General features: G+C 40.9%; 1 protein-coding gene across 1 annotated transcript in view; it reads left to right on the top strand.

Annotated features, from left to right (window-relative positions):
- Positions 1-1,640: 1,640 nt before the first annotated feature.
- Positions 1,641-16,195, top strand: part of anos1 (anosmin 1) — a 39,131-nt gene continuing 24,576 nt past the window's right edge. The window contains exons 1-2 of the mRNA XM_032529572.1: positions 1,641-1,916; positions 7,440-7,487. Coding sequence (XP_032385463.1) covers positions 1,725-1,916; positions 7,440-7,487 — 240 coding nt within the window. The 5' untranslated portion in view covers positions 1,641-1,724. The remainder of the gene's footprint in view (positions 1,917-7,439; positions 7,488-16,195) is intronic.

Here is a 16,195-nt window from a genome sequence, read left to right as displayed (position 1 = left end):
GAACTATTTTGGCACAATGCGTAACTGGCCCCCGGCAAGATGGCGACTTAAGCCAAATGTAATGATGGTGTGCAAATGTGTGTTCACTTCCACTCTGCACACAGTTTAAGAGCAACATCTATAAAACTTCATTATGCTGCTGCTGTAATGGGGTTGAGGGAAGTACTCCATGAGCTGACAAAAGCAGGAGTGTCTTGTAAACCCTCGAGGGAACTTTCTAATTAAATACTCACTCTTTAACTCCAATAAATAGTGAGGATTTCAAGCTTTTCCTACATGTCATATTTTCTCCGTACCTCAGGCCAGAAGTTGAGAGTCCAACTTGAGGAATTTAGTCAGGATGGTTTTAATAGTTCTCCGAGTAGATTTGTTTTTCCAAGCTACTGTTAAACTGGGAGGTGAGAGGTAAAAGGAAAGGGCTTCCCTGGGATGTTGGCAAGCTTCACGATGGCCATATGGTGAGGGTTTGATACAGAAAATCTGGCTCCTCCACATTTCTGACGAGTTGTGTCATGAGTAGATGGCGGTAGAGCTAACCTTTCTGCTTAGTAGACAGGTGTGTACCTGGCTTTCCATTCTTATGAAGTCATGAGCTGGTACTCTGCCAAAAAACTAAAGCTAAATGAAAGGAGGGACAGGAGCAAATAAATAAATAAATAAATAAATAAGCATTATATTTTTATTACACATATTATTTTTCCATTTTCCTCAGCCCAAAAGTATATTCATAGTAATCGTGTGTTATTCACCTTTAACCAAGATCTCTGAAAGCAACGTTTGTATTAAAGGACACCACCAAGTAAGCAAAATTAAAGTTCTGTTTTGTTCTGGAACTTTTTAAAAACGTAAGCCTGATGATGTAATCAGGGTTATCACTAATTGGACATGCCACTTGAATTGATTATCAGAAAGTCTGCATTACAAACGTGACATGTGGAGTGGGCATTAAGTAGGCAGGGGGCCAGCAAATTTAGGATGTTATGAAGGTGCATTATGAGAAGTGTAAGAGTTCCATGCAAGGGAACTAATGGTCAGAATGCCTTGGCCTCTGCCGCTTCGATGTTTACCATGCATACTTTAATTTGTCTCTTGTGAGTCCCCCAACTTTATGGATGTGAAACACTAAGTTGCTGTAATACCTCTTTAATTGGAGTTAGACCTTCAACTCATTAGGTATATGTAAGGAAGATAGATAGATAGATAGATAGATAGATAGATAGATAGATAGATAGATAGATAGATAGATAGATAGATAGATAGATAGATATAAATTAAAGGCTAAAAAAACAAATACAAAAAAACTAACTAACTAATAAACTACAGTATAATAAATCAGAGTAACTGGACACTGGACAATATGCCTGGACATTAGTACTGCATGTAGTAATCACATTATAATCACTTATTTCTATTTATACTGCAGCTCATTATAGATCAAGTTGATTATAGATCATGATTTTCAACCATAAACCCTTTTCTTCCTCCTTGTGGTCTGCTCACTGAACAACCTGCCCATGCTTTGATTAGGGTGTAGGACTATGCAGCAGTCTACCTGCTTTAACGCTCCTGGTGTCTGTCAGTCACCACGCGATCCTCCAATCGCAGGGCACATGAGCCCGTGGCTCCTCCCCAGTGTATAATTGAAGTTTCTTTAGTTTCTCCGGCGGAGCCTGCACGCAGTATTGTCCGATCCGTGGAGGGATTAAATACACAACCTCGGGACCATGTTTTCTAGGAGCCTGAACGTGTGTGTGACCCTGTGTTTGTGGATTACAACGTTAATGAGCCCGGGAAGTGTGTCCGCGAGGAAGCAGGACGACTCTTTCTTCACTGCCAGTATTTACCGAGCAAGATGCGCCTCGAGATGCCTCAGCCTGCACATCACTCGCATCTCGGCTTTTTTCAAGCACTCTCAGGTACAAGCATGTGGTCACAGACACTCAAACTTCTGGCGTTGAAAATGAGGAATAAACACCGTGTTGCATTATTTGATGAATATGTGCTAGTGGAATCCTTCCAACATAAGTCAAACCTGTTTCTCTTGAGCCCATCGTGAAGAGAGACAGGAGCAGGTCACTAATGGTGCTGCTGAGATAGGCTGCTACTTACTTGTGTTTTCTGTCACTGACAAGGATATTAGACCCTTTTAAACGGAAAGTGTCACCAAAATAAACACACCAGTTGCTGAAGCATTAAATATGCTGGTTTGAGTTGCCACTTATGTTGTAGCTTATATTACTGATTGTGTAGAGAGGGACACTTGGAAATGTATCTAATTAACCCAATTCAGTATTTTTAAGACTGAAGGGTGATGGACGCCTTTCAGTGGAGTCAGCTTCCATTAATCCCTGGAAAATGAGACACCCGTTTCTGTGGTGCAATGTGACGGACTCCTGTTGTGACTCTATAGTGTTACTTTTCTGTTGCCCACTTGTTTATAAGGAATCTCATGCACACAACACAGCCTATATTCATACTGAGAATTGCACACTAGTGTGCCCACAAATCATGTGATGCAGACCTTGCTTGAAGTTACTATAAATTAGCTGTATTCTTGGTATGATTTGGCATGTGGTGTCAGAGGTAGTTTTTCACCCTCCACTGGACACACTGTTCTCTCCCAAGACTCCTAGAGAAAAGGACTGGTCACTGATCCTTCTACTCTCTTGTGCCTTTTCACCAGCTATCTATCTAGTGACTGCCTTTATGTTGACTTAATTTGCATATGCATGACATGTCTTTCTCAAGGTGCATTAATCAATCCCTAATTTTTAGAAAACATTGTGGAGTAATTAGGTCTAATAAATCAACATGGTGCGTTGCTTGTTTCTCTGTCACCAATTAACCTTCCTTTGAAAGCCCTTATTGATCTGGTAGTTCTTAATGCATGTCTGTGGGACAGAGAGACCTACTGCCAGAATCCTGGCAATTGTATTAAAGGGGAATACACCTGGGGTGAGGGAAGAATGTGGTTAACTGCAAACAGAAAATAGCAGTGCTGTGTATCCAAAGACACAGATTGAAAACAGTGTTTCTTAATTCACAACTTGGCAAACAGCGTTGGGTATTTGTTTTGAGAACAATCCAAGGGTATGTTGCTGCTCTGGGTTACAAAATTGGGGGAAATTAGTCACCAGCTGACAGAGAAGTCAAATAAATGAAGTCTCACCTCTAATGAACAGCTAATAGTCTATATAATTGACTGCAGAGCCTCGAAGTCGGAGGCAGCCTCTTTCACTGATGGGGAAATGAGAGGGAGGTGTTTGTCCAAAGAGAGGAGCCTTTTTGTGGTCCGTGATAAGCAAGGTTGCTTGAGCAAGCTTGTTGGTCTAAGAATAGGAGGCAGTTGTTGATAATCTGCACGGACTGTCTTATGCACTGTGTTCTCAACCGTCCTTTCATGTGAAAATGGGGGGTCTGCTCAGCTGCAAAAACATATGGCTCTCCTCCCCCCTGCCCTCTACCCCCTGGCCCTGCCAATAAATGCCAGCATCACACCTCATAGGCATGTAGAGAATACACTCACTGTGCTACTGATGCCGCTCACTCCGAGGTCACCTTCCTGCTAAATGCTGGCGCCCAATTGTGCTAAATGTGATAAGCTTTAATGTACTGTTGCCACAACACTGGAGCATGCTCAGTCAGCACAACCTACAGGTGGATCGCCTTCCTCTGCCAGATCTTATTACAGCAACGTGCCGACAGGCAGCAGCTCGGAGCTCCACTCCAGTGATTGAGACGACAGACCTCTTAATTCAACTCGGACATCCTTCAGGGGTGATTTTATACACGATAGGAAAACCAAGACATACAACACTTTACATTTTAATGGAAATTAAATGCCTGGGCTGTATGTCAAAGCACTGACATTTGCCTACTGTTTCTTAATATTTTACTGTGTCTACTCAATATCTAGTAATCTATATGGGCCACTACTTATTTTGGTCATGGTACAACAGAGAATTTGTCCTCTTAACACATTTTGCAGCTGGAATTTAAAACTCCTGTTTTTCATATCAATTTTAAGATGATCATTCTGTGAATACTGGAACAATACTTGGAGAATTTAGCACTTTCAGATGTTCCGAACACCCACTCGTCTTTCCTTTTTTATGTGGCTGTAAACGGAGGACAAATGAGAGACTTTGTTTTAATTTTAGCAATTGTGAATTAGTGTGAAATGGAAACAAGCATTGGAGTTGCAGAGTTAAGAAAACCCATGGGTTGCCCATTGGTTTGCAGATTTATAGCTACTGCAGATCTATTGATGTAATAGTGTTTCCAAATTGAGATTTATTGACATTTTACTCCACATTTGGGGAACTTGTCACCCCTGTACAACAGACAGACGGTAACACCCAACCATAAATATTAGCCTCGGACACTTTAAAATATTAAGAGTGAGCTGGGAGTCCTGTGCAATAATGTATTCCGAAAACATCAACCTTGTAGTGGATTATTTATGTGGAGACCTGTGAAGCCAAAACAAGGTGTGTCCATGAGGTCTTGTTATTACATTCAGTCATTCATTTCCAATGTGCTGCACAGTAAAGCTTAAGCATCAAGCTTGAGAGATTTGTGTTTTAGGCGTAGGGAAGAAATAACATTGGAAAGTAGTTTTTCTGTGTCCCCTTGTTTTCGCCTTTGATATTAAGTAACTTGCGGTGGAATCAAACCACAGCCAGTGCTCGTCTCATGTGTGGAGCTTTTCATTAGCAAAGACAGCGGATGAATAGAGGTCTATGTAGCTTGACCTCACCTCTCTGTAAGTGCTTTTAAACCATGACAGTCCTGTCTTTAAATCTCAGCCTCCAGTGCTGTTACACCCTGAGCTACCTCATTTGGCAAATAGCCTTCATTCCTAAGTGAGGACAGCTTTACACCAGTGTTGTTTGAGATTTCTGAAAAACCCTTTCATGTTAACATTGGATGTGCACTGGACACATTAGTTCACTTTCAGAGCCCCTGTTAAATAATTCAGTTAAAGTGAATAATTGATGAGCATAATGACCACAACCCTCACACCCACTCAAGTCAAAGCCCAAATCTTGAGGCCTTTTATTTTAGTGCTGCATATGTGCCCTTAAGGATCAGTTATTTTGGTGTTGCCTGTGGACCCCTGGACTTTCAAAGGACACGCTTTGAAGTTCTGTCTCCTGTTAACTTAGCCAGAAATGAAGGTCTCATAGACCAGCAGTATTGTCCTAGTAGTGTAAAGCTGGAAAACATATTTGCAAGATAAAAAAGAATTCAAACACAAGTCACCTGTGTAATCTGAGATCCAGTTAATCTAAATGAGCAGCTCATAGGACAGAAAAAGATTTCCATTTTCAAAAGGTGGAATGCTATCCTCAAAGATAAAAGGTGTTTTTTGTCCATGTTCCCCTCAGTTGTCTAGACAATACAACACAGCCCTGACCACCTGCTCCGTCTTCTCAGCTGACAAGAGCCATAATGTATCTCTGTGATAAATCCCCTGTTTACATGACTCCACCGGTGTCACTAACAAAGCAGAGAGCACACCTTAGCCACACATTCATATACCGCTGTCTGGTATCCTCTCCTCGACCCCATCACACAGGAGGATATCTGGAAAGCATTCATTCACTGGAGTCCTTGACAGTCCTCAGCACTGCATAATGTTCAGACGGCAGAGGAATGTCATAGTGAGTCAGAGGGATGAAGTTCTGACCTATAATTATTCCCCCATTGGTCCTTGACATGGTGGGGTCAGGCCTGGACAGCTGGGGCAACATCCTGCTGAGCTTCTCTTCTACAGTGATGCTGTCACACAGCAAAATTAGCTCCTCTGTGGATCTGGCCCTATCGCCAATGATGGATGGGTGAAGAAAGGTGTCAAAACAGGATTGAGAAATTAGAACATGGTTTAGAGTAGTGACAAACTGTATAAATTATCCAGAGGCACTGGCTGCCAGCGTAAATGTCAAGGTTTTATTTACGGCAAGTCAACAATGGTGGATTTTGCTAGGTTGGATTGATCATTTTTTTTATAAATTAGCAAAGTCCACAAGGATTTAATTATGGGATACAGTACACAAAGATGTACTACGAATAATTCATATTTTAATCAGCATTCAGTCAGCATCTTGAAGGAGCACTACAGAAAAGGGCAGAAAACTTGCTAACGCACTCTCAGCTCTTCAGCCAAATTATCACTCATTTCTACTTCATTTGTTAACAAAAGAAAACAACTATTCCCAGTCTCCTTGGCGCTGAGGTTCATTTTTCTTTTCATCTGTATCTGCAGTTTTTTGTTGTAGAGATTCTCCTAATACATGACTATACAATCATGGATTCCTTTGAAGCCATTTGACCATTATCCTTGACACTAAAAGCACAGCACTTACTGGTACTGGATGTCAAATTAAACCCTTTAATGATAAGTTTTCTCCTAAGGTCTCATGGGAAATTTCTTTTGGATTACATTGTTGGAAAAGGCTTTGAACTTGACATTGAACTTAAGCAGACTTTTTGCCTGCAGACCCCTAAAGTTTGGCTGGATCCTACGGCTACGTTGATTTCATGCAGAAGTGCAGGAAACATCCAAAAGTGAAGCTCAGATTCAAGCCATTGGCTAGAATGAAATTTTTATCTATGAAACTCAAAACTCAGAGCCTTTGTTGAGAATATTTGCATTTGATTTTGTATCACTTAATCAAAGGTGTAGAAAACAGGTGGACAAAATATCTGCTATTTCAATGTTTTTATGACATCAACCTAAATGTCATATTTTCTAATACACATCCACATGATCAAATCCAAACATTTAATCTCTTTCATGTTGACCAACTGGTCATTTTATTCTGAAGCACTAGCCTTGCCCTTGCCATTCAAGCACAATTATGTTTTCAGAGGATGACAGCATAATTCCTCGCCCTAATGGAATTCAGGAAATGACCACTTGCACAAGCCATTTACCCCCCACTGGTCTTTCGCCTGACAACTCCCCATATTTACACGTAGATGACATCTATGCACTATTAGGACCAAATGTTTGCCTTGCTGAAGCACACAAGGTGGCACTTCCATGGCAATTAGAGGAAATTCGCACTATCTGCAGTCTACACAGGTTTGCTGACATCAGTTCTCGCCTCAGTTACCTTGGGGACGTCTGTTGAGAGATCAAACGGGTCTCCAGAAAAGTTGAGGTCACCATGCTGCTGAGTCTACAGGCCCTTGGCCCTGGTGCCAGTGACCCCACTTTCCTGCTTAGGTTACATGCACTCAGCATGCAAAGCTGACTCTTTTGAAATGTGTCTAGCGTTCACATTATTGTTACTCCAAAAGGCCTTTACTTAAGGGAAAGTTGTATTAAGAAGTAAGAATAGAAGAGGAGAAGCTCAAAGCCACATTTGATGAATTGATAACTAAATGTATTTTTTCTGATGTATAATTATATTTTCCCTTCTCTTTTACAGAATAATGGATCCTTGGTTTGGTGCCAGAATCACAAGCAGTGCTCCAAGGTAGTGTGGTTTTCCATCTTCCCTGAATGAAACACAAGCCACATACATGCTTCATTATCAGAGGATAATACAACATAAAGTGTGTGAATCACGACAGGGCTAGTTTTGTCATGCCTGCAGGAATCACATCGAGAGCTGTTGACATATATATCATGACAAAACTCTTTTCAGCTAGTCCTTACTTCTGCTTCCATTGGTGCTTATTGGGATACAATTAAACACAACTACATACAATTTTTTAAGTTTAGTGCATTTGACTGAAAGTAGATTTATAAACGCCGATTTATGTTTTTCCTACTTGTGTCATTTGGAATTTTAGTAGGATGTATCACACTACGCCTCGCGCAGGGCTTGTTTGTGTTTTGTGCCCTGTCCCAAAGAAGGTTGATACAAAGCCGGTGTCGACAGCTCCTCTGAAAAGATGGCGCTGACATGTTCTATCAGACTCTCCCGGAGCTGTTGACATGGTCCTCAGAGATGTGCCGTATAGACTGTAGACAAAGAACACTACAGAGCTGAAACAAGGATGATGATACGCTAGCCAAGTAGAAATCTGAACAATGCTCTCCGTAGCTGTCAGAGGCTCTAACCTCCTCACTCACAGACCGTCAAACCAGGATTTAATACTGTTTGACCATATGGACTCAAAGTAGGGCATAGACAATACATACAGTATACATTGTCTGAATAAAATACAGGAAGTATGGTATTGTCATGATGACAAGTTAGATAGTGCTAGTATGTGTTGAATGTTTTTTCTCAAAAGTCCACAGACCTCGGTGTACATAGAAGAATGCATGCTGAGAATTTGGGCAAATCACAGTGATGGTGATTAATTGAAAATTCAGGAAAATGCAGATTTTTTTCCCTGCGTATGCTTACTTAACACGGCCTCACATTTGGTGTACATATTAATCACAATCAGTGTCTAGTATTAACTGCCTCACAAAATGACCCTTTGTGTTTGATTTCTAAATTCTTTTTTTGAATTTCAAATTGTTTCCTTGGCAATTTGCATATAGCCTGGGATACAGCAAAACCATTGTTCTTTGTGTTTACAGCTGCAAATGTATAGGGTACTTACTTCCCTGACCCAACCTTGCATATGTTTACAATTATTATTATATAATAATTATAATTATTATATTTAATCTGTACTGAATGTGTATTATTTTGTGTAAATTGTAAACTGATTGTCTTATTTCTATGATTAAGTCCTATTATTAAACTCTATGCCGTAAATTAAGTGTCTCGAGGGAAGCAACACAATAACCTGTCCCTTAAACAGAATCTGTGGTAAAGAAAATTTAATTTATATTATCTTAAACCTTCTGTGACATGTTTTTAAAGTTAATGTATAGGCATTTGATTCAAACGTCTTTTGTATTCAACATAATGCTGTGAAACTTGTTTCTCTCCTTTCCACAGTGATTGCCAACATTGGCTCTTGGCATTAGTCATTCCCCAGTCTTTCGGCAGAGTTTTATGTTTGAAAAAGGCTTTTGCTGGCTGTGAGTCCAGCACAGCATACTGTTTTCATAATCAACTAGCTAAAATTTGCTGAAACCTTACAACTGTCCCAAAACTCTTTAATAGACTCCTTGTTTTTCCTCGTCATAACAAGCATGTCCATTAGCACTTCTTTATCCTACTGGTAGGTTGTAAATAAATGAGGCTGGATTTGATGTAAGCCCCGTAAAAATAATGATATACTTGTGTTACTGCTGCACAAATATGGTGTTCTGCTGCTCTGCCATTCAAAATCGTTTCAAGGGCTCTCTGAATTTAATTAATTTAATTGTATCCAACGTTTTAGGTTCAGCCATTCAGGATGCGGGCCAGGGCATAGTGCTGAAGTTTAATTTGCAGCCAGAAGTCAATATTTTGGTAGCAAACACCACCACACTTCACTTCCACATCAATGACTCCAGTGCACACTCAGGGCCGGTGTGTAGTGTGTCAAAACCCAGAGCTATTGTGGCCACTTTAACAATTGCACCAAATGGGCCCATTCTGTACAGTGGTTCCCTGTGAATAGCTCTACAGCCGCTGATTAGCCTCTTCACTTCATGAACAGCACACAGTCATACAGATAGACAAAGGCAGTGGCTCCCAGGGAGTGCGTTAGGGCAGAAGGGCCTGTCCACCCAGAACTCCGTTAAAGAGCCTTAGAGAGCTCCCTGCCTGTGAGGAAAGGGCTGCCTATTAATTTAGACAAAGATGCTGTGACCTCGTCCATCTGTCTTCGTTTAAGGAAATCAAAGCCTCCTGTTTCCATTTGTGAAGACAAAGTCATCATGGTCATCTCATATGCAGTGTCCAGAGCCAGCCCCCCTCTCAGTGTCCCCATTGTCATGTTAATTAACCTGCTTGCCCTCTCTCCAGAGCAGAGTTAGGTGGCATTTTGAAGAGCTGGGGAGTAATTATCATGCCATAACACTGGACCAGCAGACAAACTCTATTCACTGGGGAGACGCCGGGAGATCCGACAACAGGCATTTTTTTTGCTAATGTCATTAAGTCTCCATACTGTTAGAGGTCCCCTCTTAAGAACTTTGGATGTGTTCACTGAAAGTTTTCAAAACTCCAGGGTGTTCGCGTTTTCTGCTGGTGCAAAGAAAATAGATTTTGTGCGTGTGCGTGGGAGACTGTGCAGAAGCAGCCAAGAAGCATTCCACATTCAGAGAATGGCTGATATTAACAGGGCTTGCTTTTCCCCCACGTGAGTGATCTAGGCTCCATATCAAACGCTAGGATTGACTTAAGGCAGCTAAATACCAGTCTACAACAAAGCGGTGCACTGCATTACTCAAACTTCTCTCAGGGAATGAAGAGAAGAAAGGGCATATGCATTATGCCTGGATATGTTGGCCTGTGGTGAGTCATTGGAACGTGGCCATCAAACACACCAAATATCCTACATCTTTTTAAAATCCGGTATATTTTTTCCTCTGCTGAGAGTGATCTCTCAATGAATTAAATTGAGTGGTGATTACTGAATTGAGGAGAATGAAACCAATCTGTAATAAAACATCTTTTAGCAGCAGGGAGATCTTGACTGTGCCTTGTATTTCTCTAAACGTGCCACATCCTGGCTCTTTTATTTATCAAGGCTTTCCAGAGGGAACGCTTCGACAGCAACAATGTCTGGTTGCCATTTGACAGCAATGAGTCGTGCATGTCTTTCATAGATGACTAACATATCCCAGGTGGCTCTTTCAACGCTCTTTTTGCTACCAATCACACCCTGAGCGGCACATACCAGCGCAAGAATAAGAAGTGTTTACTCTTTTGGATTACATGCGCCTTCGTCTTCACATGTCGGAAGCTTTGTAGCCGTTTTCCTGAAGAACAATCACTGGAATGCTGCTATGTCTCATTCAAAAGTGTCTTTCTTGTCACCCCCCCCCCCTCAGCCAAACCCCACATTTTCTCACGCCAAAATAAAGTGGTCAAACTTCCCATCAGTTGTTCTGTTTTTCTGGGTCAGTTGAACCTATAAAATGAACTTGGAGTTCCCGCCTCATGCTTCAGTTTACATGAATCTTAATTAAAAACAAAAATAATGGTCACTTTCACTAGATGCATTTGTGTAGTCATCTTTTCTTTGGCGGTAGTATATTTTGAAAAAATGTGATAAAGTGGGTGCTGGTGGGTAGGTTTACAGCTAGACATGGCTGGGATTGTTAGGTGCTTAGAAAGACTTCAAAGCTCCTTTTGGTCATGCTGAGGCCAGACGTTCGTCTCACCTGCCTGTGTTAGCCACATTACCAGCACCAACACCTCAAACCAAGCTGGACTAGAAATCAATCTGTCAAGTGGGCAGTGTGTCTGTCAGTGGAGCTGCAAATCACTGGATGGTGTAAAACTTGAGATACAGTCTGCTAGTTTGACTTAACTGATTTTTCTAAAATAAATATATATATATATATATATACAAGGTGGTGGAGATTATGTGACAAGCCATCACTGTCTTTTCTCTGAAGCCTTTCTTCTTGAACTTTATCTAGTTTGAGGCAGTGTGAGTGTTTGTGTGTGTGGGTGGCGGAGGAGTGTGAAGCAGGGCTGGTCAGTCCCAGCAGGAAGGACCTGATCTGGACATGGTTGTTAAGTTTCATTGGCTAAAGGGGGGGTCGCTTCATTGGCTGCTATCTGTGGAGCTCATTATTCACATGGTGGGTGGCAGAGAATGAAAACCCCCACAGCTGAAAACTAAAGACGTGGCCACAGGAGAGGAGGCGAAGAGGCAGTGGAACTGCAGTTTAGACATTTTCAGCAGTTAAAGCTCACATCTAAAGCTTTTCTCTGCAAGGCTGTCTGGTGAATATCTGAGTGATGAGCACTCCAGGAAATTGTCCATGAAGAAATACACTCAGTGTGTCATACCAAACTGTGTTTTTATTGATTTCCACAGAGCAGAGGGGGCTTTTTTTTGTTGCCATTTATTTTCTGAGATAATCAACTTTTCACAGATTTCACATGTTCTCTCTGTCAGAAGGGAATTCATTCCCTTGAAGGATTAATGTAATCAAAGCTGCTGTGAAATCCTCTTTTGAGCAATAATGACCAGTCACACTGAGACAATCTGCTGTCATCCAAATGTTTATTCTTTTTCTGAGGATGGATTGGCTGAACATCATAGATTACAGTACACCTTTCATGTTGACTTTGCTGTCTTTTTCCTCACAAACTAACGTGTTGAAAGGTGCTAAAGCATGAAATTATTCCCACTGATTTATTTTTGGTTTATAAATAAATCGTTATAGAACTTTTTTATAAATTGTATTCACAATATAAATATATTATTTTAAATCGTTACAGAACTAATCGTGCCAACTGTCACATTGACGAAGGGAAGATTAGACTGTAAGAATCTTAAAGCTGATGTACTAAGTAGATGTGGGTTCATGAATTTATTCCAGTTCCACTTAAAGCTGCTGCATCCCGCAGATAAATCCCATAGATTGTGTGTGACAGTTTCAGGACGATAGAAACCAGAAAGTGTGTCAAAGACTCGGTGATCGACAGCTCTCTTAACCTTTGCCATGGAGTTGGGTACTTCAGCAGAGTCATTTTTACTTCAGAGTTCCAGGCTGTGCAAGTATCAGCGATAAGAAAAAGTCCCTCGTCTTTTCATTCTTTTGTTTGTTTTCAGTATAAATCCAAAAGTCTTCCCACTCAGCTTGTCTAGATTTGCCCTCTCTTTGCACACTCTTTGATCTCATCTTTTGAAATGCATATGAAAGAGAAATCAATCATCACATCAGACACATAAAAAGCATTGTATCACTATTATTGGGCTGCAAATTATTTCCCAATCCCTACGTGCCATCCTGGTGTGAGGAGCTGTTAGTGGAGTCTGGAGAGGGCTAGTAGGATTAGTACATTTCAAGTGTTTTGAAACTCAAATAAACAAGCGGAGATAGTGCTGGAATGTGACTGCGGCATGGGATTAGGGAGGCTTTACTTCCCCTTAACGACGTGTTGTGTTTTACTTGTTGTTGGCCTACATTGAGACAGAATCTCTTGGTCTCATTTCATTTGAGATGAGGAGGGGATTGAGACGGCTTTATCGGTCACTGTAAGAACAAGCCAGCAGGGGCTGACATCCATTCACTTTGTTTACTATCTCCTCAATTTGCGAGGACAGAAATTTATTTTTCAACGTCTGTGAGTCGTTGTAAATCAACTGTATAGACAGTTTGAATAATTGGCTTTGGCGCAGAGGAAGTGTTTTATCATGTGATCGCATTTCCAACTCCGCTCCTATGCGTCTTTCATCATAACATTATTTAGTATGATGGTGTGGGAGTAAATACAGTAAATCATGTGCGGGGGCAGATCTGACGTGGGTTGTGGAGAACAGCGACAAGGGTTTGGCTTTCCCATGCTGTGTCACAGAGAAAGGCCTCTTTAATCACCAATGTGACCTCACATGATGGATACATCCAGTTGAGTCTAATTGTCATGAAATGTAAACTGAGCTGAGAGGTAGGTGATAGCTGAGGCTCAAGTTACAGCCACTGTAAGTTTGACTCTTGTCACTGCAGAACATAACAACATGAGATGGCAGAGGACCTGGAAGAGAAGGAGCCCAGAGGAGGGGTGTGTGTGTCAGGTGTCAGGGGTGTCTGGGTGAAACTTCAGAGTCATTAACTATTAAGTGACCTGCTATTGCATTCCACAGCAGACAAAGCACAATTCTCTCCCAAGCATGCTTTTCTGGCTGTGTGGGCTTTTTTTGCTCATAAATAAGGCAGGCACCTCTGATCGTGGGGTAAATGTATAATTCATGCACTGCCCCTCCTGCTCCTCCTCTTTTTTTCTCACTTTCTGCCAAGCTATTCCTTTTAAGCTCTTTGTTGTCTGCACCCTCAACTGCATTTAAATTAATAATTAAAGTGATGCTTAAAGAATGTCTGTAACACCACCTGCTAGGTTACTCACCGTCTCCGAGCCTGGTTTTTAGAAAATAAAAAAAGTATTGAACTGTATACGTTTCAGTTCACCCCCGCTAGTGCTGGAATACTACAGTGTTTTAGTTGGTGTTAAATATGAAGGAATTATGACACTGGAAATGTTTGCAGCATACATACCTCTCAGGGCTGTAAAACACTTGGAGATTTGGAAAATGTGCCATTACTCGTGTAAAAGTCTGTTTCAATCTGGGTCTGAATTAATTGGCATAGTTATCATAACTGTATCTTGTATTATTTATAATTGAGACATGCTGAAGGTGGGTTGCTGGTGCTGGCAGTTCTGTATCTTACTCCATTTTTAGATGATTATTTCTAGGAGACACGTCAAAACCACATTGATATTTATTCTTCTATTTCTCGGCGGGCTGCAGGGACATTGCTAGCAGACAGCTTGTCTTTCCTCAGACCAGCTAGGACAGAAGTGATAAACCTATACAGGGATGATAGGCATCTACTGCACCTAATGCCAAATTTCCATACAGTTTGGACACCTGCACCTTTAGGGAAAAAGAGGAGAGATCTACCAATTTGCTCCACACACATATAGGCCGGAATGTACCTTCAACACTTTAGCAGTGGTAGCAAATGTAGCGCAGAAGCCCCAACATGCTGTAATTGTTCTCTTACTCTGAATGCAGCACTGACACTGAGCCATGTGAGGTTCCTGTCAGTTTGCAGTGGCTTATGTAATTGCAGATAGAAAATCCCCCAGCAACCACTGCAGTATAATCGTATCTGTGTCCCCCTTAAATTATCAGACCAAAACTGTGTATGAATATTTAGGATGCATGTTCTTCGTCACACACAGTTTTTTCTGTTAGTTTAAGTTGCATTATGTAACATTTACATTGACTGGGAATAATTCCAACAACTCTGCTATAATTCCAGAATCTGATTGTGGCATTCAGATAAGCAACCTTCTTCTCATTGGGAAATCTCATTTCATATATATCAGGGCCCACGTAAGCTTGTTGTGTGTATGGGTAAAGTCTCTTAGTTAAAGTCAGCAAGCTGTTTTTGATCCATCTGATCCACCCCACTGTCTGCTCAACACACATGTGCAGATTTACAGCAGCGCTGAAATTAAATATGTGATATCTCATGGACTTAAAAAACTAGAAGGTTGAGGAAATGGGGTGTCTAGACTTTCTAACAGCTCAGGACGGGGATATCTTCTTCCTGATTTTATCGCCATATTTTTACAGTCCTTTATGGAACTTTATGGCACGTCAGAGACGGATTGGAAACCCTTGCCAGCGTATGATTTTACACTTATTCAAATCTCAGCTCCGGGGCTTGATGAAATATGTTCCAGTCTGTTTAACCTGTAATCATAGTCTCAGTGGGCATCATCTATAAAGCAACTACACAGATTTTAGGCATGCTACTCCTGGTTTTGACCACAAAAATAGAGTTCAATTTTGAATAGAATCAAGCTGACTTTGAATTCTAAAAGGCAGCTTGAAGAAGGGCCTGTGCCATGAATGGAAATGGGGGACAAAACAGGAAAATCACCAAGAGTATTGGTCCTCATTGTTTCTTTAAAGAACAGTGAGTGAGAAACGGAACTGTTACATGTCTAAGGTTTTACATTCATCTTAGTGTTTTCAGATTATTTTCTAGATGTTCTAAATGCCCAACGAGTTGAAAATATTTTCTTTTTCTTCCTATTGTATGTTTAATGGTGGTTTTTAAACAATGAAATGGTGCACCAGCATCAACATTTGGAAAGTAATGGGGTTGGATGTACTGTATGGGCTTTGATGTCAACTAAATATCTTTGACTTATTGGTGGTTGGTCAGATAAAGGAAGCAGATTTCAAATAGTACCATTGGGCTCTGGGAAATTATAATGGGCATTTTTCAAATACGTTAGAATTTTTTATTGCAAAATGATGAATTAATTAGTTGGCTGTCAGTTGCAGCCCTACTTTAAACTTTAGTTCGGTCACGACTGACTCTCTCAGTGGTTCCATGTTTGTGTCTCGGTGTGTCCAAACACTAAACACAGCTGTGGTCATTGACATGTTTTTTTGTGTTGGTTAAATATACATAAATAAAAAGGTGCAGTATAAAAAGGGAATTTGTAATCCAGGCTAGCTGTAATAGTAATTTTAGTAATGGCATTTTTGGGCATGCAGTGCTTTCTACACAATGTCTCCCAGCCATCAACAGTAATGTGTTATTTGATGAAATGTCAAACGTACATGCAGTGGGTCTCCTTGCTTG

The sequence above is a fragment of the Etheostoma spectabile genome, chromosome 11 (genome assembly GCF_008692095.1).
Source record: "Etheostoma spectabile isolate EspeVRDwgs_2016 chromosome 11, UIUC_Espe_1.0, whole genome shotgun sequence".
Taxonomy (NCBI): Eukaryota; Metazoa; Chordata; class Actinopteri; order Perciformes; family Percidae; genus Etheostoma; species Etheostoma spectabile.
This window is presented reverse-complemented; position numbering and strand designations above follow the sequence as displayed.